Below are 25,974 nucleotides of genomic sequence, written 5' to 3' on the forward strand. Positions count from 1 at the left end.
ATTTGTAAAACGGGCAGATGAACAGTACTTACCTTCCGGGGCTGTTGTGAGGGTGGACAGAACATGTGTAGTCTGCAAGCACAGTGCTGGGCACACGGTAAACAGTCCATGTCTGTCCTCACACCTGCAGTAACCTCATAAAACCAACACTGCATCTTTCCCTTAACAAACAACTGAAGTAAGTTAGAGAAGGAGAAATATCGTATGACATCCCTTCTAATGTGGAATCTAAAAGGAAATGATACGAATGAACTTACTTACAAAACAGAGAGACTCAATGACATAGAGAATGAATTTATGGTTGCTGGTGGGAGGGATGGGGTGAAGGGATAGTTAGGGAGTTTGGGATAGACATGTATCATCTGTCATATTTAAAATGGATAATCAACAAGGACCTACTATATAGCACGTGAAACTCTGCCCACTGTTATGTGGCAGCCTGGATACGCCAGGCATTTGGGGGAGAATGGACACATGTCTATGTGTGGCTGAGTCTCCTCACTGTCCACCTGAAACTATCGCAACACTGTTAATCAGCTCTACCCCAACACAGAGTAAAAAGTTCAAAAAGTGAAAAAACAAACAAACACCAAATAACCAAGACCCACTGTGAGCCTCTGGAAAAGGCATTTTGGTTTCTCTCATTCCACAGTTATCATCTTGCCATTAACATTACTATTGTTGTTATCATTGTTCACCCCTTAACTTTTAAAAGATCTTGCATACTTTGCCTGAGTCCTCCCTTAGGGCTTCCACTAACCTGGAAGGACAGTCGCTATCCGCACTTCACAGTTCACAGAACATCTAAGATCCGGAGAGACTTTGAAGACATTTGATGCAAAAGCTTCATTTGGCACACAGGAAAGTAAGGCCCGGGGTGGACCAATGCTTTGTACAAGGTCACACAGATACAGAGTGCCCCATTAACTGCAGAGTGGAAATCTTTAATCTCAAATGCTCTTGAACGTGAACCCAGGCCTTCACAGCTTACAGGGATTTTCTGGGCTTAAAGTTATAATCATGCATTTGTTCCCCTGGTTATTGCCTCTTTTGCTGTCAACTGGCAAAAACATCTACCATGGAGCTGAAGCATGACTTTCACTTGTGGGTACAGAGAACTATTGTGAAAACAATGTAAACTGTAAAGACCCTGATGCTGGGGAAGGTTGAGGGCAGGAGGAGAAGGGGGCAACAGAGGATGAGCTGGTTGGATGGTATCACTGACTTAATGGACATGAGTTTGAGCAAACTCCGGGAGATGGTGAAGCACAGGGAAGCCTGGTGTGCTGCAGTCCATGGGGTCGCAGAGAGTCAGACATGACTGAATGACTGAAAAACAACAAATGCAAATCATAGAAGGGGCTAGAGAGAGACTTTACTCATTTAATTGATGTTTGCTGAGATGCTGAGAAGTTAAGCGATAGAGATTTTAAGTCAATTCAGAGTATTTCCTTCCTCTATTGTAAAGTCTTTAAAATTAAGAACAAAAAAAATCACATTTCAGGATTAATACTGTTGTCTATATATGTTCCAGAAAATTTAAGCTTTCCCTGGAATCCCTCTTTAAAAATGATAATAAAAAAGAAACTCTGGTTGTCATCAACAGAGATGAGCATACAAGTTCATGGCTATACACGTGGATGAAGAATAAATAGACACCAAATCATTTCAGATTTAGGTCATTATTAATAGATAGTAGATAAGACTTTGGAAACCCTATAAAATATTCACGTGGAGTCCTTTTAATAGACTGTTAACTAGGGGCACTTTATCCCTGGCCAGGAGTCAGTATAAGGCACTTTAAGGAGAACAAACAAGCAAAATCCCCAATTTAAGTTCTGGGGTTTGGCTTATGTGACTCCTGAATTTAATGACATCGTATCTTGTCATTCAATGGCTCCTACAGGATGTGAATTTCCCATGACCCTGTGTGATAAAGTGGTGAATATGCAGAATGCCAGAGAGCAGTCATTCTCTCCAAAAGAGAGAGAAACTGGAGACAAGGGAAGAGGGATGCAAACATAGGTCAGATGCTGTGAGGTTAACAAGCTGCCTTTGACACAAGCTTTCAACACATCTGATGAGCCTCTGACATGTGGATCCCTCCATGGGAATAACTGCAGGAGGCACATAGTGGCTGCCTGCTTTATACAGGACAGATATTTTTATTTTGCCAAGGTTTCCATCCTTTCCTAGGGTTGAAATGTCAACTGCCATCTGTCCTCACCCTTGAACTGACCACATGCTCCTATGTTACTGGCCTGGCCCTTTTTTGTAGCCTATGAATTAAAAAAAAAAAAAAAATCCAGACTTTTTAATGCTATTTTCTTCATAAGACTTGGCTTACAATTTTAGCATCTTTAATGTATAAGGGGTTTAGTGTTTGGGTGTTTGAAAACCTTCCTTTGATTAAAAAGACCACGTCATTTAGTAGTGATAAGAGCATCCTTCTAGCAAGTAGACATTGTTGAATGCTGACCTCTGAACTTCACCTGTCCTGGTCAGTGTTGTCAGGTTCCAACCAGACATCTATGAATCAGCAACTATTGACTGGCCACAGTCCATGTCAAGTCACTGACACGAATCGGCAGTTTTCTTTCCTAGTGTCTCACGGCAAATACCATGGGTATGAGGTCACCAAAAGAAAGGACACATAGAGGGCAAAATGCAAATGTGTTATGCCGAGCACTTATAAGAATTACTTTCTGGGACTTCCCTGGTGGTCCAGCGGTTAAGATTTTACCTTCCAACGCAAGGGACTCAGGTCGATCCCTGGTCAGGAAGCTAAGATCCTACATGCCTTAAACCAAAACATAAAAATAGAAGCAATATTGTAACACATTCAATAAAGATTTTTAAAAGGGCCCATATTAAAAAAAAAAAAGGGATTAATTTTAAAAGTACTTTTTCACTTCTGAAATTCTATACTGCATTGGCCAAAAAGTAATTCGTGGGGTCATAAGAAAATACCAGTTGGGGCTGACAGGGGGCCAGGAATTGAAACATTCATATTTATTTATATTCAAATACATTGGTACAGTGTATTTGCCATGGCTCTAAATAATTTATATTCTCAAATTCACTAAAAACAAGGCAGAATTACTCTAAAACGTTATGTGTTGCCTAAATATGTAACCTTGAACCAAACTTTGCACAGTCACCCATGACCTTGCTTAGGTCAATTGCTTCCTTTGCTATCTTGATGGCCATGATGGAAACGTCACAAGCCAGAGCAGCCTTTGACCTGCTATTTTAGGTGAAGGTTCTTGTTCTCTTGGGAAAACAATACTGCACAACAAACAAGTTTTCAAGGGCCACAACAGCAGCACATTATCAGCCTCATTGAGAAAGCTGTAGGCAGGCCCGGGAACAGCTATTTTCTGAGACCTCTATACCTAATATTTGGCAATCAATCCCATATTTCCTCCTTTTAAAGTGTATCTCAGGACTTCTTAGGTGGTGCTTCAGTTCAGTTCAGTTCAGTTCAGTTCAGTTGCTCAGTCGCATCCAGCTAGCTCTTTGCAACCCCATGGACTGCAGCATGCCAGGCGTCCCTATCAGCAACTCCTGGAGTTTATTCAAACTCATGTCCACTGAGTCGGTGATGCCATCCAACTATCTCATCCTCTGTCATCTCCTTCTCCTGCCTGCAATCTTTCCCAGCATCAGGGTCTTTTTAAATGAGTCAGTTCTTCCCATCAGGTGGCCAAAGCATTGGAGTTACAGCTTCAGCATCAGTTCTTCTAATGAATATTCAGGACTGATTTCTTTCAGGATGGACTGGTTGGATCTTCTTGCAGTCCAAGGTACACGCAAGAGTCTTCCCCAACACCACAGTTCAAAAGCATCAATTCTTTGGCACTCAGCTTTCTTTATAGTCCAGCTCTTACATCCATACATGACTACTGGAAAAACCATAACTTTGACTAGATGGACCTTTGTTGGCAAAGTAATGTCGCTGTTTTTTAACATGCTGTCTAGGTCAGTCATAACTTTTCTTCCAAGGAGCAAGCATCTTTTAATTTCATGGCTGCAGTCACCATCCACAGTGATTTTTGAGCACCCAAAAATAAAGTCAGCCACTGTTTCCACTGTTTCCCCATCTATTTGCCATGAAGTGATGGGACCAGATGCCATGATCTTAGTTTTCTGAATGTTGCATTTTAAGCCAACTTTTTTACTCTCTTCTTTCACTTTCAGTAAGAGGCTCTTTAGTTCTTCTTTGCTTTCTGCCATAAGGGTGGTATCATCTCCATATCTGAGGTTATTGATATTTCTCCCAGCAATCTTGATTCCAGCTTGTGCTTCATCCAGCCCAGCATTTTTCATGATGTACTCTGCATATAAGTTAAATAAGCAGGGTGACAATGTACAGCCTTGACATACTCCTTTCCCAACTTGGAACCAGTCTGTTGTTCCATGTCCAGTTCTGACTGTTGCTTCTTGACCTGCATACAGATTTCTCAGGAAGCAGCTAGGTGGTCTGGTATTCCCATCTCTTGAAGAATTTTCCATAGTTTGTTGTGATCCACACAGTCAAAGGCTTTGGCATAGTCAGTAAAGCAGAAGTAGATGTTTTTCTGGAACTCACTTGCTTTTTCAATGATCCAATGGATGTTGGCAATTTGATCTCTGGCTCCACTGCCTTTTCGAAATCCAGCTTGAACATCTGGAAGTCACGTATTGCTGAAGCCTGGCTTGGAGAATGTTGAGCACTACTTTGCTAGTGTGTGAGATGAGTGCAATTGTGCAGTAGTTTGAGCTTTCTTTGGCATTGCCTTTCTTTGGGATTGGAATGAAAACTAACCTTTTTCGGTCCTGTGGCCACTGCTGAGCTTTCCAAATTTGCTGGCATACTGAATGCAGCACTTTCACAGCATCATCTTTTAGGATTTGAAATAGCTCAACTGGAATTCCATCACCTCCACTAGCTTTGTTCGTAGTGATGCTTCCTAAGGCCCACTTGACTTCACATTCCAGGATGTCTGGCTCTAGGTGAGTGATCATACCATCGTGATTATCTGGGTCATGAAGATCTTTTTTGTATAGTTCTTCTGTGTATTCTTGCCACCTCTTCTTAATATCTTCTGCTTCTGTTAGGTCCATACCATTTCTGTCCTTTATTGTGTCCATCTTTGCATGAAAAGTTCCCTTGGTATCCTAGGTGGCGCTAGTGGAAAAGAATCCACCTGCCTACGCAGGAGATACAAGAAAACACAGGTTTGATCCCTGGGTCAGAATACAAAAACCCACATGTGTATGATTCCATTTATATGAAATGTCCAGAACAGGTAAATAGAGAGAAATAGAAAGCAGATTGGCAGTTCCTAGGGGCTAGAAGGGGTGAATACGGAGCAACTGTTTAATGGGTACAGAGTTTTCTTCTGGGGTGATGATAATGTTCTGGAACTATACAGAGGTGATGGTTGGATGATATTGTGAATGTACTTAACATTTACTTTAAAATGGTTAATTTTATGTTCCATGAATTTCAATTAAAAAAAATCTGTACCAACAAGTTTTGTCCTTGCACTTAATTAAGCTGTAAACTTTAACCTGGTGAGGAGTTTTATGATAAATCTTTAACTGGCTATGGTCAGACAGCATACTGGACTCTTGCCAAAGAGGAAATCATACTTGAGTTTTACGTCAGTTTCTCAGATCCAGTTCTCATTAGCCAACATCAGCTCATTGACTCTATTCCAAAGATAGGAAGAAGAAAAGAGGGGGTAGAATGTCAGTTTCAGTCCTTTCATCATGTGACCAGTCACTTAATACACACACAACTGAGGGTCACAGCAAGGGCAAACTGCAAGGAGACTTTAGTCTGGAATGGGCCTTTTAGTTTTTAAATTTAACATTATGCTATTTTTGAGGTGCTTTTGTTTTAAATAGGTAGTACATACACATGATTAATTTTTTTTTCATACAATAAAAATAATTCCTTTCCTTCTGCATCTCCCAGCGACTCCTGCCTTTCTTCTGGAAAAAAGTACTTAGAGTAATTTCTCAGTATCCTTCTGAGAACAGACTATAGGAATATACAACTATAGTTACACACAACAATCCTTTGAACAGCTAAATCATTACTGCTGCTGAAAAATTAAACTGGGGAATAACCACTCTTCCAATCATTAAAGTTCTAGTTTTATTGATGAGCTGTCAGAAGATGTGGGTCTTATTACATAAAAGTCATATCTAATGAAATGAAAATAGCAAATAATACAATACCAGTAACTTTCCAACCCCTGAAACATTTTTTGTACCCATGTTCACTTTTTGTCCTGAGTTGGACCCATTTCCTATAAGTCAGGAACTTTTCTTCTTTTCTTGCAAGTGAGATAATCCAGGTTCTGGTTAAGTGAAAACATAATGTCACTGTGGGATCTTTATGTCTGACTCCTAATTCTAAGAGATTTCAGTCTGAAAAATCTAAACATTAATGCTCTGTTTTGCAATATACCTCATCCTTCTGCAATGAATCTCTGACAGCTATGTAAATGGCAAACTCTCAATAATATAATCCACACCCAATAGAGCAATATTGGAACTTCCTTGCCAGGTTAGACTCAGTCCCTCTAGGCCATGGGCTGGAACTCACAGCTCCTGGAGAGGTGAGGCCTGTCTCAACCTCACACTCAAAGCTGGGAAATACATCCCCTGACACTCCTACTTAAAAAAAACCCAAAGGCATGATGCTGTCATCAGCCAAATTATCTAAAGCGATAACTCCTTTCCCTTTTATAAAATAAGAGGAAAAATTTGTAAACAAGATGAGAAGATGAACGTTTAAACCTGCCAATACACCTTGTCCTCATGCACCCAAGCTGTACTATGTAATTTTTACAAAACCACAAGAGCCATGTCACCATCGTCATTCAAGTAGCATTCAGGACTCAACATTCTGAACCTGGGAGCTGAGATTTACTGCCTCAGAGGCTCTCCTGGGATGGCATCAATTTACCCACTAAATGAACATTCATGTACTTGCTACATGCACAGTGCTATTCATAGGGACAAAATAAAAAAACAAAAAACAAAAAACAGTCCTTGTCATTAGGTAGCTCATAACTGGGTTGGAGAGATAAACATAGAAAGAACCAGTTGGGCTGTATAGTAATAACTGCCTCAGTAGAAATGCACAGCAGTTTTGGCCAGGACACATGTGAGCTAGCCCTGCAGCCAGGGGCCTAAGCAAATTCAAAGCTTTCAGCCTCGCGTGTGAGACACTCAAAAAAACAAATGATTTCTGACAAGAAGACACATGAACAAAATGCTACGGGAAGAATTTATTAGAAATTATACATGTGTCTATAGCATTTAGAGCTAAATCCAGAAGCATGTCCACCAAAATGTTAATAGAGGTGATCTCACTGTGATGGGGTTTCAGGTGATTTTTAATCTCCTTTTTTGTACTTTTCTGTAATATTTGTATTGTTTTACAATGAATATTTAAACCCATTCAAAAAGAGAGGATTGTTATTAGCTCTTTTCAGAGATAAAGAGAGCTTTGATTCAATTTCCAGAATATTTGTCTAGGGCTTTATGTGCTAGACCTTGTAGAAAAGAGAAAAACAGCAGGGTCCTTATCTTTAATGAGTTCATTATCTTGGTGGTGGAGGTAGGCACACATCTAAATAGTTAAAATGCAACAGACCACACATCAGTGTTGATTTCTTAACTATGACAAACATGTCATACGAATACATGATGCTGGCTGTGTAATGAAGAATTTGGCTGGTGCCTGAAACACAATAGGTGCTCAAAGAAATGTTCATTGAATAAATGAGTAACATCCATATCTTTCTTTGACATCATCTTTTCATTCATCTTTCTCATCATTTCTCATAGCCACTGCCACAATCAACGGTCTCCTGATCACTGATGCCAAATCGCTGATTTTGCACACCACTATTGCCATCACTGGGGCTTCCCTAGTGGCTCAGCATTAAAAAATCCACCGGCAATGCAGGAGGAGGCTTGGAGACAAGGATATGATCCTTGGGTCAAGAAGATCCCCTGGAGAAGGAAATGGTAACCCACTCTGGTAATCTTGACTGGAAAACCCCATGGAAAAAGGAGCCTGGTGAGCTACAGTCTATGGCGTCACAGAAGAGTTGGAAACGACTGAGTGACTAAACAACAATAGCCATCACCACCTTAATCTTTCTGGAACGTGGCTTTCCTCTGGTCATCTTCCAGGTTAAACCAAGCTCCACATTGCCAAGCTCCTCAAGGCCTACAGAGGCCTGGCCCCCTCGTTCTAACTTTCCAACTTCTCTTCTCAGGAGGTGGAAGAACAAAATCTTTGTCTGGGTTCCCCATGTGCTGTTTTAACAAGTACCCTCCCCACATTAAGAATGTTCATCCCTGTAGTATCTTACTTAATTCTCATAACAACCTTTAAGAGTAACAATTATCCAATTTTCAGATGAGAACCTGAAGGTTCTGAGACATCCAGTAACTTGCCCATGACTCCATGTTTAGGAGAAGGTAAGACCAGGAGTCAAAGCCAGGCTCTGGAATACAGAGGCCACATTCTAAACTGTTAGGTTATACACTCTCTTTCTGTTCCTTTCCGATTCTAAATTATCTCTAAGCTCAAGTTCTAGTCTCCTAACTTCCTTAAGGAACAATGGTCAACATCTGGATGAGCTTATTAGGTGTCATGTATCTTTTAAGTACTTTCATTTACATAAATCCCCACAACACCCAATGAGAAAGGAACCATTATTGTTTCCCATTTTATAGGCAAAGAAATGCAGGTAGAGATTGAATTCTCAAGGTTACACAGCATTGAAGAACTGGGATAAACACTATCAATCTGTCCAGAACCCATACTCTTTAGCAGTGCCCTGCCAAGCCTCCTCTGCCATCCTATCCTCCAGCAACAAAGTGTCTCAAGAAAGGGGGGCTGATCTGCTTTGGAGACTCTGCTGTAAGATATATCACATGAGTCAAAATCCAACAATCCATGGATTGTTTGTATGCATGTGTTCCTGCCTTCACTGGTTTTCCATATTGGTAGAAAATATCAGATGAACAGAAAAGACAGCCACCGTGAACACCAAAGTGAAAAAAACAGCACAGTCACAAAAAATTGAGACTGTCCTACACAAAAATTCATAAGTCATTGCCTAAATAGTAAGTTCTTGTTTTATAAATATTCAGTAATTTTATCTGTTTACTTATTTAATCGTACAAGGTAGGCCCCTATCGCCATCCCATTTTACAAATGAGAATCTGAAGGATGGAGAGCTAAGGAGAGGACTAGAGCCAGAGCGTGACCCAGGCAGTCAGACACCAGTATCAGATCATCACCACTCCACCTACAGTCTCAGCAGACAATCTCACTCAACCCGCAGATGCTTTTAAGAGAAAGAACAGAGACAGAAGAAAAATTATACCGCAACTATTAAAAGCTATTGCACCAAATAGAAAAGTAACATAATTGAAAAATTCATCCTCCCCTTTGAAAACATGTGCGTGACTGTTTATCTGAAAAGATTTCAATTCAGTCCGAGTACAGCTTTGCTCCAATACCTGTGGGAGTTCCAATTGCAGCTGGAACAATGACAGTGCTCTACAGGGTGGGGAAAGGAGAGGAAGATGGCTTTGGATGTATATGTGTGTGGGTGTTCATCGCATCAATCTGCCAAACCCACACACAATCAGACACTAGTCAGACACCCTCTGAAATGGAAAGGGTGATTGTAGACAGCAGCCCACTTCTGTTCGGATGCCTGAAATAGACCAGAGCTGTGCAGGAAGCAACATCCAAACCCAATTCCCTGCCCTCTAGATTGTCACACGCTGACTCTCCCTCACATGGCTCCTTAACCCATGAGAACCTGTCCCTCAATTACTAGCAGACATGAAGAATGGAGCGGAGTTAGGCTTTACAGGAGTGTCAATAACCTTCTGGAAGACTGTCATGCTCTCTGGACATACATTTTCCTTTCTAAAGTATGGATCAGCTAGACATGGGCAACTGATTTTTTTTTCTTAATAGTAAAAGCAGTCTAACGAATGTTCATCATAACCCTGTGAGGCAACGTTTACTGTTATCTCCATGATATATGTTTGTTGCTTATTGCATTAGACTGTATGAAGCAAAAGTTTTAACTAATTCAAGGGCAATCATCTTTCAATGAAGGCAGTGTGTTTCTATGAATCACTTGCTGATGGTTTTCATTCACCAAACCTTGCTCCACCAGGGAGGCAACTGTGTCACATAGAAAGCGCATAGCCCTTGGAGGCAGACACTTGGGTAAATCTGCAGACAAGTCAGATCATCGCTCCAAGACTCAGCACCTCATCTTTGGAAGTCAGAGAGTGATACCTACACTGTGAGATAATTATCAGGGATGGTAATGTGGCATCTGGAGCCTGGGTTCATATCCCAGCATCACCACTGTGTGATCTTGGGCAAATTATTTAACCTCTGAAGAAGTTGAAGTTGAATGGTTCTATGAAGACCTACAAGACCTTCTAGAACTAACACCCCAAAATGATGTCCTTTTCATTATATGGGACAGGAATGCAAAAGTAGGAAGTCAAGAAATACCTGGGGTAACAGGCAAATTTGGCCTTGGAGTATAGAATGAAGCAGGGCAAAGTTTAATAGAGTTTTGCCAAGAGAATGCACTGGTCATAGCAAACACCCTCTTCCAATAACACAAGAGAAGACTCTACACATGGACATCACCAGATGGTCAATATCAAAATCAGATTGATTATATTCATTATGGCCAAAGATGTAGAAACTCTATACAGTCAGCAAAAACAAGACCGGGAGCTGACTGTAGCTCAGATCATGAACAACTTATTGCCAAATTCAGATTTAAATTAAAGAAAGTAGGGAAAACCACTAGACCATTCAGGTATGACCTAAATCAAATCCCTTACAATTATACAGTGGATGTGAGAAATAGATTCAAGGGATTAGATCTGATAGACAGAGTGCCTGAAGAATTATGGATGGAGGTTCCTGACATTGTACAGGAGGCAGGGATCAAGACCATCCCCAAGAAAAAGAAATGCAAAAAGGCAAAATGGTTGTCTGAGGAGGCCTTACAAATAGCTGTGAATAGAAGAGAAGTGAAAGGCAAAGGACAGGAAAGATATACCCATTTGAATGCAGAGTTCCAAAGAGTAGCAAGGAGACATAAGAAAGCCTTCCTCAGTGATCAATGCAAAGAAATAGAGAAAAACAATAGAATGGGAAAGCCTAGAGATCTCTTCAAGAAAATTAGAGATACCAAGGGAACATTTCATGCAAAGATGGGCACAATAAAGGACAGAAATAGTATGGACCTAACAGAAGCAGAAGATATTAAGAAGAGGTGGCAAGAATACACAGAAGAACTATACAAAAAAGATCTTCATGACCCAAATAATCATGATGGTGTGATCACTCACCTAGAGCCAGACATCCTGGAATGTGAAGTCAAGTGGGCCTTAGGAAGCATCACTACGAACAAAGCAAGTGGAGGTGATGGAAATCCAATTGAGCTATTTCAAATCCTAAAAGATGATGCTGTGAAAGTGCTGCATTCAGTATGCCAGCAAATTTGGAAAACTCAGCAGTGGCCACAGGACTGGAAAAGGTCAGTTTTCATCCCAATCCCAAAGAAAGGCAATGCCAAAGAAAGCTCAAACTACTGCACAATTGCACTCATCTCACACACTAGCAAAGTAGTGCTCAACATTCTCCAAGCCAGGCTTCAGCAATACGTGACTTCCAGATGTTCAAGCTGGATTTCGAAAAAGGAGAGGAACCAGAGATCAAATTGCCAACATCCATTGGATCATTGAAAAAGCAAGAGAGTTCCAGAAAAACATGACTTCTGCTTTACTGACTATGCCAAAGCCTTTGACTGTGTGGATCACAACAAACTATGGAAAATTCTTAAAGAGATGGGAATTTCTTAAAGAGATGGGAAGAGACCAGACCACCTGAACTGCCTCCTGAGAAATCTGTATGCAGGTCAGGAAGCAACAGTTAGAACTGGACATGGAGCAACACATGGGTTCCAAGTTGGGAAAGAGTACATCAAGGCTGTATATTGTCACCCTGCTTATTTAACTTATACGCAGAGTACATCATGAGAAACACTGGGCTGGATGAAGCACAAGCTGAAATCAAGATTCCCGGGAACCTAGATGCCCATCAGCAGATGAATGGATAAGGAAGCTGTGGTACATATACACCATGGAATATTACTCAGCCGTTAAAAAGAATTCATTTGAACCAGTCCTAATGAGATGGATGAAACTGGAGCCCCTTATACAGAGTGAAGTAAGCCAGAAAGATAAAGAACATTACAGCATACTAACACATATATATGGAATTTAGAAAGATGGTAACGATAACCCTATATGCAAAACAGAAAAAGAGACACAGAAATACAGAACAGACTTGTGAACTCTGTGGGAGAATGTGAGGGTGGGATATTTCAAAAGAACAGCATGTATACTATCTATGGTGAAACAGATCACCAGCCCAGGTGGGATGCATGAGACAAGTGCTCGGGCCTGGTGCACTGGGAAGACCCAGAGGAATCAGGTGGAGAGGGAGGTGGGAGGGGGGATTGGGATGGGGAATATGTGTAAATCTATGGCTGATTCATATCAATGTATGACAAAACCCACTGAAATGTTGTGAAGTAATTAGCCTCCAACTAATAAAAAAAAAAAAAAAAAAGATTGCCGGGAGACATATCAATAACCTCAGATATGCAGATGATACCACACTTATGGCAGAAAGCGAGGAAGAACTAAAAATGATGAAAGTGAAAGAGGAGAGTGAAAAAGTTGGCTTAAAACTCAACGTTCAGAAAACTAAGATCATGGCATCTGGTCCCATCACTTCATGGCAAATAGATGGGGAAACAGTGGAAACAGTGAGAGACTTTATTTTTTTGGGCTCCAAAATCACTGCAGATGGTGACTGCAGCCTTGAAATTACAAGACGCTTGCTCCTTGGAAGAAAAGTTATCACCAACCTAGACAGCATATTAAAAAGCTGAGACATTACTTTGCCAACAAAGGGCCATCTAGTCAAAGCTATGGGTTTTCCAGTAGTCATGCATGGATGTGAGAGTTGAACCATAAAGAAGGCTGAACACCGAAGAATTGATGCTTTTGAATTGTGGTGTTGAAGAAGACTCTTGAAAGTTCCTTGGACAGCAAGAAGATCCAACCAGTCCATCCTAAAGGAAATCAGTCCTGAATATTCATTGGAAGGACTGATGATGAAGCTGAAACTTCAATACTTTGGCTACCTGATGCGAAGAACTGACTCATTTGAAAAGACCCTGATGCTGGGAAAGATTGAAAGCAGGAGGAGAAGGGGACCACAGAGGATGAGATGGTTGGATGGCATCACCGACTCAATGGACATGAATTTGAGTAAATTCCGGGAGTTGGTGATGGACAGGGAGGCCTGGCGTGCTGCAGTCCATGGAGTCACAAAGAGTCAGACACGACTGAGCGACTGAACTGAACTGTCGCCCTTTGCTTCTTCATCTGTGAAAAGCGGATAGCTTTAGTGCCAACCTTTAGGGTGGTCATGAGAATTAAATAAGTTCAAATTTGTAGACCAGTTATGGAATGCCTGATCACATGAGTACTATGTGAATGTTTGAAGAAGACAATAAGATAAATAAAAAAGAGAAGAATTATTATAATATGGAAGGAAGCAGTAAGCAGGGTGCCTAAGACATCATAGGCATCCCACTGGGAGTTCTCCCTAAATCAGAGCAATACAGACATGGCGGCTCCTGCACGTTTACAGAGTAAGCACAAATGGAGGCTGCTTTGTGTAAATTCTCATCACATTATTGACTTGTCTTCTGTTGATCACTCTTTACTTCTTCTCTCCCTCTCTCACTGTCTTCGCCTCCTATTCAGTGATGATGGAAAACCAGCCACAGAATGTGAAATAAAATTTCAGTTCAGAAGTGCAAACATTTTTGAAAGAACATTTCAAAGGAAAAAGAAGACCTTGGGTCTCTAATTAATTTTATCACCACTGTGAACATATCAAAGAAGGGTTTCATTTTTCGTGCTTTCCTTTAGGAAGCTTTGCCAAGTTAAGAAAATTTTTAAAAAATAAGAATCAAAGTAACCTCAATATAGTTTTAAAGTATAGGGCATTTCTTAAAGAATTGCAAAGAACAAACAAGTGTTCTCTAATTATGCTCCAATGGATTTTAGAAACTTGCTGAAAATTCCCTTGTTCTTGTATTTGTTTGCCTGTCTCCTTTGGGTATTTTGCATGTGTGTATCCATATATAAGAGTTCTCTTTTTGACAGACACCCACACCCACATGCCCCAGAAATGCTATTTGAGTACTTATCTAAATAGATGAGTACTTATTGAAAATAAAAATGTTCTGACCAAAACAGCAGCACAGAGAAAAGGATTTCATCCACTGAGAGCAAAGGAGAAAAAATAAATTTAAAAAATAGGATTTGGACCAATAATTTGTACATATGCAATAAATGTCAAATCTAACATTAGAAACGTAATGAATTTGAGTATGATACATTTTTGCAGTTAGAATTTTAATTGCTTTTTTATGTGCATAATGACTATTCATATAAAAGAAAATAAAGATAAAGCAAAACAATGTTTATTAAAAATCAGAATAACCATTTTAGTGGAGTTATGATTAGAAATATGTTCCCAAATTACCTGAAGGAAAAGGACCAAAAGCCTTCAAAAATATCTTGGCTCTATTTCTTAAACTGAACAATGAGGAGTCTTAGATGAAACAAAGACAGCCCCAAACCAGGAGTCAGGAGACCTGCCTCTAACAAGCTACCTATGATTGGGTAACTTGTGTGACTTTGGGCCCGAATTTCCTCACCTATCAAGAAATACAGTTGGACTAAAGGACTCCACAGAATCTGAGGACACAGTCATTCCTATTCTAAGTCTATGGATATGATCCTCTGTTATGGCTGTCATCTGATTCTGGGACTCATGCAAGTCTCTTTTTCTTTGCTTTTCTTAAAGTTTTTTTTTTTTTTTTTTTAATGTGGACCATTTTTAAAGCCTTTATTGAATTTGTTACAATATTGCTTGTTTTTATGTTTAGTTTTTTGGCTATGAGGCATGTGGAATCTTAGCTCCCTGAACAGGGATTGAACCTGCACCCCCTGCATTGGAAGGTGAAGTGTTACCACTGCACCACCAGGGACGTCCCAATCCTTTTTTCCTTAACTATACTGAAGAATTCCTTCAATGTTTATGGTAACGTACTTTCAAAGCAAGCCTTCTCAATCAAGGGGGTTGGGGTGCCTGTTCTCACACCAGGTCACCTTCCCAACGACGTTCATAGGGCAGAGTAGGTAAGAAGAGTGAAGGGCCTGAGACTCTGTAGGGGTCTAGGATCGTGCCCTGTTTAGTAGCCCTTATCTTACCCAGCTTCTGTGATTTAACAAGAGGGCAGGTAAATCCACATGCTAAGGATCTGATCATGTGTATTGAATAAGATGCACTAATACCTTTCTTTCTTTTTTCCCAATGGTCAAAATCCAATTTCTATGCAAATACTTTTGGGTCACAACATTCCTATTTTTAACAGGTATAAATCTTCTACTTTAACAGGAAGATTTGGAATCGCTGTTGTAAATGACACAAAACTCCTCCAGAGCAGAAGTGGCTTATCTCATTCTTAGGTGCTGAGACTGGCAGGGTTTCAAGGCATTTGTTCTCCAAGGACGGGCACAAACCATGGAAACGGAGGCAAATCTCTAGGCCATGTCTTAACGCCCCAGGAAGGAGCAGGAAGGAGAGCTTGGTGCTCCGAGTTCAGAATCCCTCTCAGTTCATCGTGAATTAACCTACTCAATGTTATTTATTAGAAGAAATATTTCAATTGGCCACTGTTTTTATTTGGAGGGAAGCTGGCTTTCTTTGGATTCCTATAGGTCAGACAAGCCCTTGTCATTAAAAACCACAAATCCCATGGTGTATGGACAGCCTGTCCCCATATTTCTTCAGATCTCCCCTTGGGTGACAAGAGAGGTTTCTCAGATTGCCCCATACAAACATAGACCCATTGCCCTGCTTTTTCTCCCTATGTTAATCTTCTGTGCATATTTGATATTTTTGTACATGCATTTATTGTCTATCTACCCCACTAAAAAATAAACTTCCTAAGGATGTTGAGTATGTTTTGTTCACTCTACATTTCCAGTGCGAACAACACGCATTGTAGGTGCTCAGAAAATTATCCATGTGATGAATAAATGTCAGAAACCCTTCAGGTGGGAGACTTCCCCAACAGTCCAGTGATTAAGACTCTGCCTTCCAATGCAGGGGGAGTGGGTTTGATCCCTGGTCAGGAGTGTGGCCGAAAAAATAAAAATAAAAATATAGATAACCAACAAGGACTTACTGTAAATAAATAAATAATTAATTTAAAAAGGGAAAAAAAAATCCTCCAAGGGAATAAAGAATAGTTAAGGATAGTAAGAAATAATTTAAGAGTAAGCATAAACCACCACATTCGCCCAAGGCAGAATGGGGATAACTTTTTAACACACAGCAGTATCGGTCACATCATCACCAAATGTTCTCCCAGTTTAACCTCCATGCCCAGAGAGAAGCACTTCTGATGTAACACTTTATGATTCTTTTTCCTTCATTTACCATCAAAATGCACAGTTGAATGTCCAATTCTCTTTCTTTTCTTTTGAAAGAAGGGAGACACCTCTCTCTGCATTGCCTTTAGTGAAGGCTTCTCCATACGTCACATTTTACAATGAAAATGCCTTAAATAGGCCTACTCTTGACTCCGGCTACCAGAGTTTCTCAGAAAGGAAGGTACCTCCCTAAGCTGCCTTTGCAGAATGAAGGAACTCATGTCAACAGGTGGCTGGGGCACTTACTGCCAGAGCAGGAGGCTTCTTTAGGGCTGGAAGACATCGGCTGTGCGCAGAGCTGGCAAAGGCAGTCTCTCCCATTGAACGTGACTCGGTCTCCGGGTGGAAACGGGCGCCTGGAAAGACATTGCCCTCAAGGTTATTGTGGTAATTTTATCCCTTTCCCTCACTCCTTCTGCTTTGCTGCCCTCCAGTGCCAATTCATTATTTGGAGGAGCACCAGCCAAAATGTCTGCAATGCAGTCTGAATCAAGCCGGCCAGCTGGATCCAGTCCAAACAAACAAACGTGCCTCATTTTAAGAGGAAAGGAGAATGCAGAGCTTCTACAGGCAACCAGACAGTAAAATGAAACCATTTACTTCCACTCCTTAGTGGAGGGATGTTCCAGCAAGTCACCTAGCAGGCACACACAGTAAAATTTTCCATTTCCAAATTGAAATACTGCCATGAAGAAATGCTTGAAATGTTATGAATTCCTATTCAAGCTTAAGGCCCCTCCAGTTCTCAAAGAGAACTGGTCATACAGGGCAAACATTAATTCTTCACATTCCCTAGACCTATATGATAACGATGCTGAATTAGACATTGTCTTGCAATGGGAAAACTGAATACCTCTCATTGCTAGGGACTCAGTCCCTTATAAACCTGGATTAAATACGAAAATGCTGTAAATATCTGTTTAAAAATTAGTATTCACTTCCTTTCAGAGATTATTTCCTTTCACATTAGTGAAAGTGAAAGTTGCTCAGTCTTGTCAGACTCTTTGTGACCCCATAGACTATACAGTCCATGGAATTCTCCAGGCCAGAATACTGGAGTGGGTAGCCTTTCTCTTCTCCAGGGGATCTTCCCAACCCAGGAATCGAACTGGGATCTCCTGCATTGCAGGCGGATTCTTTACCAACTGTGCTATCATATCTGCTTAAAAATTAGTATTCGCTTCCTTTCAGAGACTGTTTCCTTTAACATTAGACATTCATCAATAAATAACAGCACATTTTTTTCAAAAACATCGCCTTCTGCAGGTATGTTTCTTCTCTTCCCAGCAGGCAGATGGCTTTAAAAAAGTAACTCATTAATTAATAGCCATATGACAGTTTCCATGCCTGCTCACTTGCCACTGGCCAATTTGCCAGTGATCTTCAACATGAATTTTCATATGTGTGATTCTGTCAATTAGGAAATTTAAAATTCATAAGCCAAACATCCCCACCCATCTGAGTCAGAAGCAGGCTCAAATTCAGGCTTCTGGACATGAATTTTATGTTCACAGGTACTTTAAGTTGCCCTTCATCACCTAACAGTTGGTGATTCACCGTCCTGCACACGCAGGCAGTAAATATGGGTTTAAAACAACTCCACAAATGTACTTGCTGCCAGTCATCGAGGAGAGTTTTAAACCACACCCCCAAATTTTAGAAGTGCTGGGTTGAGGCGGTCTCCTGGTGCTGTGTTATTTTCCATCGCTCAGATAAAGCCCAGAGAGGGTAATGGGTTGACCAACTAGAGAGACCATGCCACAGGCAGAGGTGGGTGGTGTCCACCAGCCCAGAACGTGCTCTCTCTTCAACAATCAAGGTCACACTCTGGTGGGTGCCAGCCAGCCTATCAATTCACACTCATCAGTTAAAGCCAAACAAACCTCCAGCCTTCTCTGTGACAAGGCCATCAGGAAGGGAAGGGTCTGTCGACATAATAAGCACAGTTTCTTTGCCTCTGATCAGGGCCAGGGCCAGGAGGAGGCCAGTGAGGCACTCAGGATACAGCATCTAAGAAGGTCCCCACTCTCAGGAGGACCGCATGACCTGGGAGTGAGCACCCCCTTTAAAGTATGTGCCCAGACACCTCCCTGGCCTCACCCTAGTCCAGACCCTGTATCTGATTTAGGCTTATATTTCTAGACTTCAACCCCACAAAGATCCACTATGGAACAAACTAGAGTCCAGTTCTCAATAAGGGGCAAGGTGCTCTGAATTTTGAATTCTGTTATTTCATAAATGACCCCTTTCATTTCCCTAAGTCCTCGGCCTACATGGGTTCACTTCCTTCTGTTATTTGCATGAATGTTTGTGATAGAAAGAGAAATGGATTTAAGAGTCTGAACATGTGAGTTCAAATATTGGCCTTGTGATGTGAAGGACTGGGAAAATCCCGTAGACTCGGGGTCTCAAAGTCACTCATAAGTAGGGATAGGAATTTCTGATTGACTTCACAGAATTGTTGAAAGGGTTAGATTAATTTCTACATGAATGCAATTTGTAAGCTGTAAAGGTGGCCTCCCTTTCAGGAAGAATTGGTGTCATTAGGCGGCACCAGCAGCTTAGAGCATCAGTAACAGGCACCTCTCTGTTGGATAGAGATGATGAATAGAGATGATGAATGTTTGTCCATTGTTACCAACCTGAAGCAATGATCTCTCGGGGCCAGGATCAGGAAGGCTCCTAGAGTTTACCTGGGCCAGGGCCTTCTAACCTGTTATTCTTTATTTTTAATTGGAGGATAATTGCTCCACGATTTTGTGCTGGCCTCTGCCACAGAATCACGCCAATCAGCCACAAGCATACATATGTCCCCTCCCTCTTGAACCTGCCCCCACGGGCACCCCATCCCACCCCTCTAGGCTGTCACAGAGAACCCCATTGAGCTCCTTGTGTTATACATAGAAATGGATATTTTAAAAAAGACCCTTCCTAAGCTCCAACCTGGTGATCTGTGACAACCTAGAGGGGTGGGGTGAGCTGGAGTCGGGAGTAGGAGGGAGACTCAAGAGGGAGGGGACACGTGTGTACTTATGCCGGATTTGAGCTGCTGTATAACAGAAACCAACAGAACATTGTAAAGCAATCATCCTCTAATCAAGAAAAGAGAAAAAGACACCCTCCCGTGGGGATTCCAGTGACGACCCAGGTTTGGGGAATCACTTTTATTTGGTCCACAGCCTCTCATCTTACAGACAAGACAACTGCCGCAGAAGAGTTAGCTCACAGAGGTCTCAAACCAGCCCAGGAAAGAGGACCAGAAACAGGGCTTCTTGAATGCCAGCCCAGGGTTCTCAACCAGACTGTGGGCAGCAGCTTGAAAAGGGAGAGGTCAAAAGGATACTTTGCTGTTGATTAAATACAGAAAAAATTCAGCTCATTAACCCAGAATTTTAAAATTATGACTTAAAAATATATAATTGAGAAATGACCTAATAGCTACAAAAAGTTACTAAAATAATTTGATTATGAATATTTCATCTAAATCTTATTATGATTCATCCATGAGTATTATCCTGTTAATTAATTGTATAAAATCAAATTTACCCTTCTAGAGTTTACATTTCTCTGGCCTAAAAACAGGAAATGCTGAAAAATAAAATGAATTGAACTACAGTTTTTACAAAGGCATAGCAAAATTGAACACATATGCTCAACATGATACCAAAAGGCATGGAATTACTCTATAAGTATGGGTCAACTAATTAAATTTCCTCTTCTCTCTGATTGACCATTTTAATCAAGCTGCTTTGTGCAATAAAGATTTAACCTTGATTGATGATAGGTGCCTAGAAAGGAGGGGTTGACAGCTTTTCCCCTGAAAGATCAGATTTTAAGTATTTTTTTAGACTGTGCAGATCATAAGGTTTCTATCTCAACTACTCAACTCTACCACTGTAGCTTGGAAGCAGTCATAGACAATATATAAACAAATGGACATGGCTGTGTTCCAATAAAACTTTATTTACAAAACAGGTCTAATTTGATCCTTGAGGCCGTTAGCTCTCCCTGGCTATAGAGCAAATGAGATAATTTTACACACCCACACCCACACACGTAAGAGCTGATACTTCCAAATAAGCTTCATCTTTCCAAGTATTTATGCCATCTCCTCCCATGTTTCCACTGCTCGAAATGTCTCAAGACCTAGAGCTGCTTTCAGATTCGGCTCCCAGCCACTTAAACTCAGTCACACTATTTAGTGGAGGACATTCCATATAAAGCTTCCTAACTAAATTGCTTTTTAACTAAGCCTGATAATACAGTAGGAAAACAAGAACATCTAAAGGTACATCAGAAAAAAATATATAAAGACAAATATACAGCATCACTTATTATGTGGAATCTAAAAAAAAATGATACAAATGAATTTATTTAGAAAAACAGAAATAGGCTCAGAGACATACAGAACAAACATGGTTATCAAAGGGGAAAGGAGAGGGGAGGGATAAATTAGGAGTTTGTGATTAGCAGATACAAACTACTATATATAAAATAAATAAACACAAAGGTTTACTGTACAGCACAGGGAACTATATTCAATATCTTATAATAATCTGTAATGGAAGAGAACATGAAAAATAATGCATATAATATGAATAATATATATAGTATATATACAACATAAATAATACATATATTATATATATATACATATATATGAAGAAAGTGTGTTAGTCACTCAGTCATGTCCAACTCTTTGTGACCCCATGGACTATATGTAGGCTGCCAGGCTTCTCAGTCCATGGAATTCTCCAGGCACGAATACTGTGGTGGGTTGCCATTTCCTTCTCCAGGGCATCTTCCTGACCCAGGGATTGAACCTGGGCCTCCTGCATTGCAGGCAGATTCTTTACCACCTGAGCCACCAGATAAATAATATATATAATATATATATATAACTGATTCATTTTGTTGTACACCTGAAACTAACACATTATAAATCAACTATACATCAGTAAAACTAATTTTTTTAAAGGAAAAATATTTCAAGACTAAGTACAACTCAAGATCAAAGTGCACATTCCAAGCTCTGAGAGCAGAATCCAACACTTCCCTGTTGGCAGAAGCCACACTTACTTGCAGATCGTGCAGGCAAAGCAGTTGGGATGGTAGGTCTTGCCCAGGGCGGTCACCACCTCTCCTTCCACGAACTCCCCGCAGCCATGGCATCGAGTGCCATACATCCTCTGGTAGTCCAGGGTGCAGAGATACTCCCCGTTCTTTATGAAGAAGCCCCCTTGGGCCAGGTCACAGCCGCACACTGTGGACAGACAAGTTCACATCTGGTCACAAGCTGCCAAGCTACTGGGCAGCATCGCCTTCTGCCACATGCTGCTAACTTACTCTATGATCTCAGCAGTATGGGGTTCGGGGTGGGGAAGACTGGTACAAAGAGCTATTTGTTGTTGGGCTCCAAGTTCTCTCTTGCCTCCCTCCCTCTTTGTTCCCCTTCCCTTCGGGAGCTATGCAATATCTCATGCAAGTAAAATCCATTGGCTGGGTCTCAACAGCCTTTGCGATACATCTCAGATTCAGAGATAATCAGTCTTTGATGGAAAGATACCTTTGGGTCATGCTGTCTCTAATAGGAACAAAACTGTCTCTGGCAGTGCTACTTAGGAAAGATAGACACGGCTTGCCCACACAACTGCTTGGTTTGGCCTAAACTGTTACTGAGCTGAGTAATAAATTCCCACTCTACCAAAAGCAGGAGCTGAAATGTCCAGTGTCTATGTTTTCACACTCTGGAAATACTTTCCCATAGTCGTAAAACATTCAGGCGTTTAATTTTCTCTTGGTGCCGCAAATAGGATAAGTCCATTATTTATATATTAAAGAGAGAGATAAAAATGAACAAGTCAAAGAGGAAAGAAAAGGGAAAGTGTCCAAGATAAACCTGTCGTTCCGGACATCAGCACATGCAAAAAAGAGACTGCTTTGCCGTGTCTGGATTTTGGCATCTCTTCCAAACCTGCGCAGCTGTGGAGCATGGAGATGGTGTGAAAAAGTATGTCCTGAGATGCCAGGTCTGCATGTTCAGACAAGACCAGAGCAGGACTCAGCAGCTTGTCCAAAAATAAAGCCAAAGGCGGCTCCTGAGAGTAAAGACTTTCCATTGACAAATGACCGGGAAGTAACATCAAAGCTGGAAATCTCTGTTCTTAACCTCTGTATTCCCAGGGTTGGTTGACTCCTATACAATTCAGATCCTGAGGCAAAGAATCCAGGATTCATCTTGATTATTCCTGCCAGCAGCTGGAATAGGCTTTTATCTGGGGTAAGGATGAACTGAATTCAGTCACTAAATAGTTTTCCTAAGGACCTGCTAGAACATATCCAGGGTTCCTCTGGTAAGTTCTCATGACCCATGAAAGCATCTAGATGAACTAGTGTTGAGCACAGTAAGACTCTGATGGATTCGGATAGAATCTTACACTCCCACCCCAGCTCGCAGTCTCTACTAATTGCAACTACTGAAGATATTCAAGGTGACACAGAAGCTACAACAAGCTTTCCACTGTGGGTTCATCTGTCTGTTTAGGTCCACACTCCACAGCTGTGACCTTCTTCTTTGCAGTTTATAATCAAGTAACCCAAGATGATGGCCTGAGTCCATCATGCTGAAAATGACCATATAAGCTCTGCTGTGATCACATTACCTGGAAGCCAGCTTGTTCACCACCTGCTGCCTCCCTAACTTGCCAGTGCCCCCACTGTTTCCATTCCTGCCTTTTCCTACAATATGAGTCCTGTGGGTCAAGGCAACTGAAGTTAGGACTAACCTTGCTCTAATTGCAAATTCCTTCAACAACGATAAACACAATCCTGAGAGTCACAGGACACCTTAGAGATTTTTCTTCAATATCTTTCTATGTATTTTTAAATTTTCACACAAGACTACAAGGCACTTTATGGATAAGAGTCTTCAGCTTTACTTCTTTTTTTTTGTAGAAACCTCTAACCACAGAATTTAACGTAAGGCTGGGAACCAATTTTTTAATTAAACTGAATCCACTTCAACTTTGGCAGATTCCTACCAACTTCACTCCTTAGTGGCATGAAGTAGTTCCTATGACTCAGTTGCTCTTCCAAACTCGGGTCTTTGTCAAAACCATGACAGGTGACAAAATAATGCATTTGGACTGCTAATAATTTCCTTATATTATTTTCCTTGCTAATAATAGTTTCTCCTCCAATCTCCTAAGGTAGACAGAATGTAAAAGTTCACAGATCCTTTATAAAAAGCTTTGGCGGCAACAGGGTCATCCTTATGCTCATGCAGATTGTAGGGATGGCTTCAAAGCTAATTCTAAATGTTTTAGAAATCCCTGTACTCACCGCTTCCTTAGGGTATCTTTCCAGGCTTTCTAGTTCACATGGTTTTGTGAAATTGACACATGCTCTCCTTTAATAATAAAGTCTTTGTTTATATGATCATAAAATAGCCTTAAAAGTGATTTTGTAATTACTGTTGAGAGATGCCAAACTACAATCAAACTGTGCCCTTTGCGATTTGATTTGGCTTGGTCTTTAAATTCAAGGCAGTGGCTCAAATGTGCTTACCAAGCTGTACCATTGTTTCTGGTGGTTTATACCCGAGGAAACTAGCATTTGAAAACAGACTCACAGAGGCAAGGGTCATGAAAGGCACACACAGCGGGTAGTGGGAGGGAAGGTCTGTACTGCTCAGACCTAAAAGTACTTAACAACACATACATTTCCAAAGAATGGACTAGTTGGGATGTAATCTCAGACCTTTCCCTCTTTCTCTTCTCCGGGTATACTCGCCTATTCCTCCTCCTCCTTCTCCTCCTTTGGTCACAACCTCTCAGTCTCCTTGGCCACACCCTTACAGGCAGGTAAGTCCCATGGACATTACCTTCTTCCTCTAAAATATAAGGTCTCCTTGGAAACAGAGGGCTTCCCAGGTGGCACTAGTGGTAAAGAACCCACCTGTCAATGCAGGAGACAGAAGAGATGCAAGTTCGATCCCTGTGTCTGGAAGATCCCCTGGAGGAGGGCAATGGCAACACACTCCAGTATTCTTGCCTAGAGAATCCCAAGGACAGAGGAGCCTGGTGGGCTACAGGCCATGGGGTCACAAAGAGTAGGATACAACTTAAGTGACTTAGCATGCACACACACTTTAGAAACAGATCTCATCCACTCTTAGAGTTTCAACTACGACTGTGCAAAGGATTCTCAAATCAGAGGCTATCTGTGACATCTTCCCCGACCAGGGCATACACCTATCTGAACATAGCATCATCCAAATAAACTCTATTCTCTCAGCTTCTCTGCCATTTCTTCTAAAACTCTCTGCTATTCCCTCTTTTAATAAAATGCCATCACTATGCATTCTCCCACTCTTAAACCCAAATTTTCAACTAGCCACTAAATCCAATGTGTTTTCCCAGGAAAACATTTCTTTGATCCATTCCCTCCTCTGCCTTCTTACCACCTCTACTCAGATCCTGGTCTTTAGTATCTCTTGTACTAAAACAGTTTTATTATAATAGTGTTTGTACTGGCAGAAAAAAAAAAAAAAAAACCTGGGAATAACTCAACTTTCCATCAGTAGAGCAAGAGCTGGATAAATTATGATATATCCAGTCTATGAAGCTTTTTTTTTTTTTTTAGGAATAGATTAGATCAATATTTGTAACCTAGAGGTCTGTCCATGATAAACTGTTAAAAGAGAAAATTTCACAAAGAATTTCAATGACCCCATTTTTCAAAAGTCTACTTACATTTTTACAAACAAGGAAAAGTGAGTTAACACAAACATAGGATTATTGATGGGTTATCTCAGCAGGATGAATAACTATTCACTTTTTATTCACATACCTATGTGTCAGCTCACTTTTAAAAATTATTTAATTTTGCTAAAACACACAACATAGAATGGACCATCTTAACCATTTTTAAGTGTACAGTTCAGTGACATTTAGCACATTCACCTACTTGCGGCAGCCATCATCACCATGTATCCACAGGACATCTTTCACCCTGCAAAACTGAAACTCTAGACCCATAAAACATTAACTCCCTATTCTCCCTCCCTCCCCCAAGCCCCTGGAAACTGCCACTCTAGCTTCTGTCTCTATGAATTTGACTGCCCTTGGTGTCTCATACAAGGAGAAACTCACTTTATAATATGTTAAGAAAAATTATCAAAAACATGTCCGCGAGGTGAAGGAAAGAAGCAGGTTTCTCCAGTGTCATGCTAAAATTTTAATAGCTCACACAAAATTATTTCATGACCCAAGGCACTGGATCTGTGTTTGACAAGGTCTTTACCTGGGTTCAATC

At 40.8% G+C, this 25,974-nt stretch overlaps 1 protein-coding gene across 2 annotated transcripts in view; it reads right to left on the bottom strand.

Annotated features, from left to right (window-relative positions):
• The window catches only part of ABLIM1 (actin binding LIM protein 1), a 185,584-nt gene that overhangs the window by 110,606 nt on the left and 49,004 nt on the right, over positions 1–25,974 (bottom strand). For both annotated transcript variants that reach the window (XM_061162732.1, XM_061162731.1), the window contains 2 exons: positions 21,739–21,922; positions 16,906–17,015 (listed from right to left, as the gene is read on the bottom strand). In XM_061162732.1, the coding sequence (XP_061018715.1) occupies positions 16,906–17,015; positions 21,739–21,922 (294 nt within the window). The remainder of the gene's footprint in view (positions 1–16,905; positions 17,016–21,738; positions 21,923–25,974) is intronic.

Source organism: Dama dama, chromosome 15 (genome assembly GCF_033118175.1).
Source record: "Dama dama isolate Ldn47 chromosome 15, ASM3311817v1, whole genome shotgun sequence".
Classification (NCBI taxonomy): Eukaryota; Metazoa; Chordata; class Mammalia; order Artiodactyla; family Cervidae; genus Dama; species Dama dama.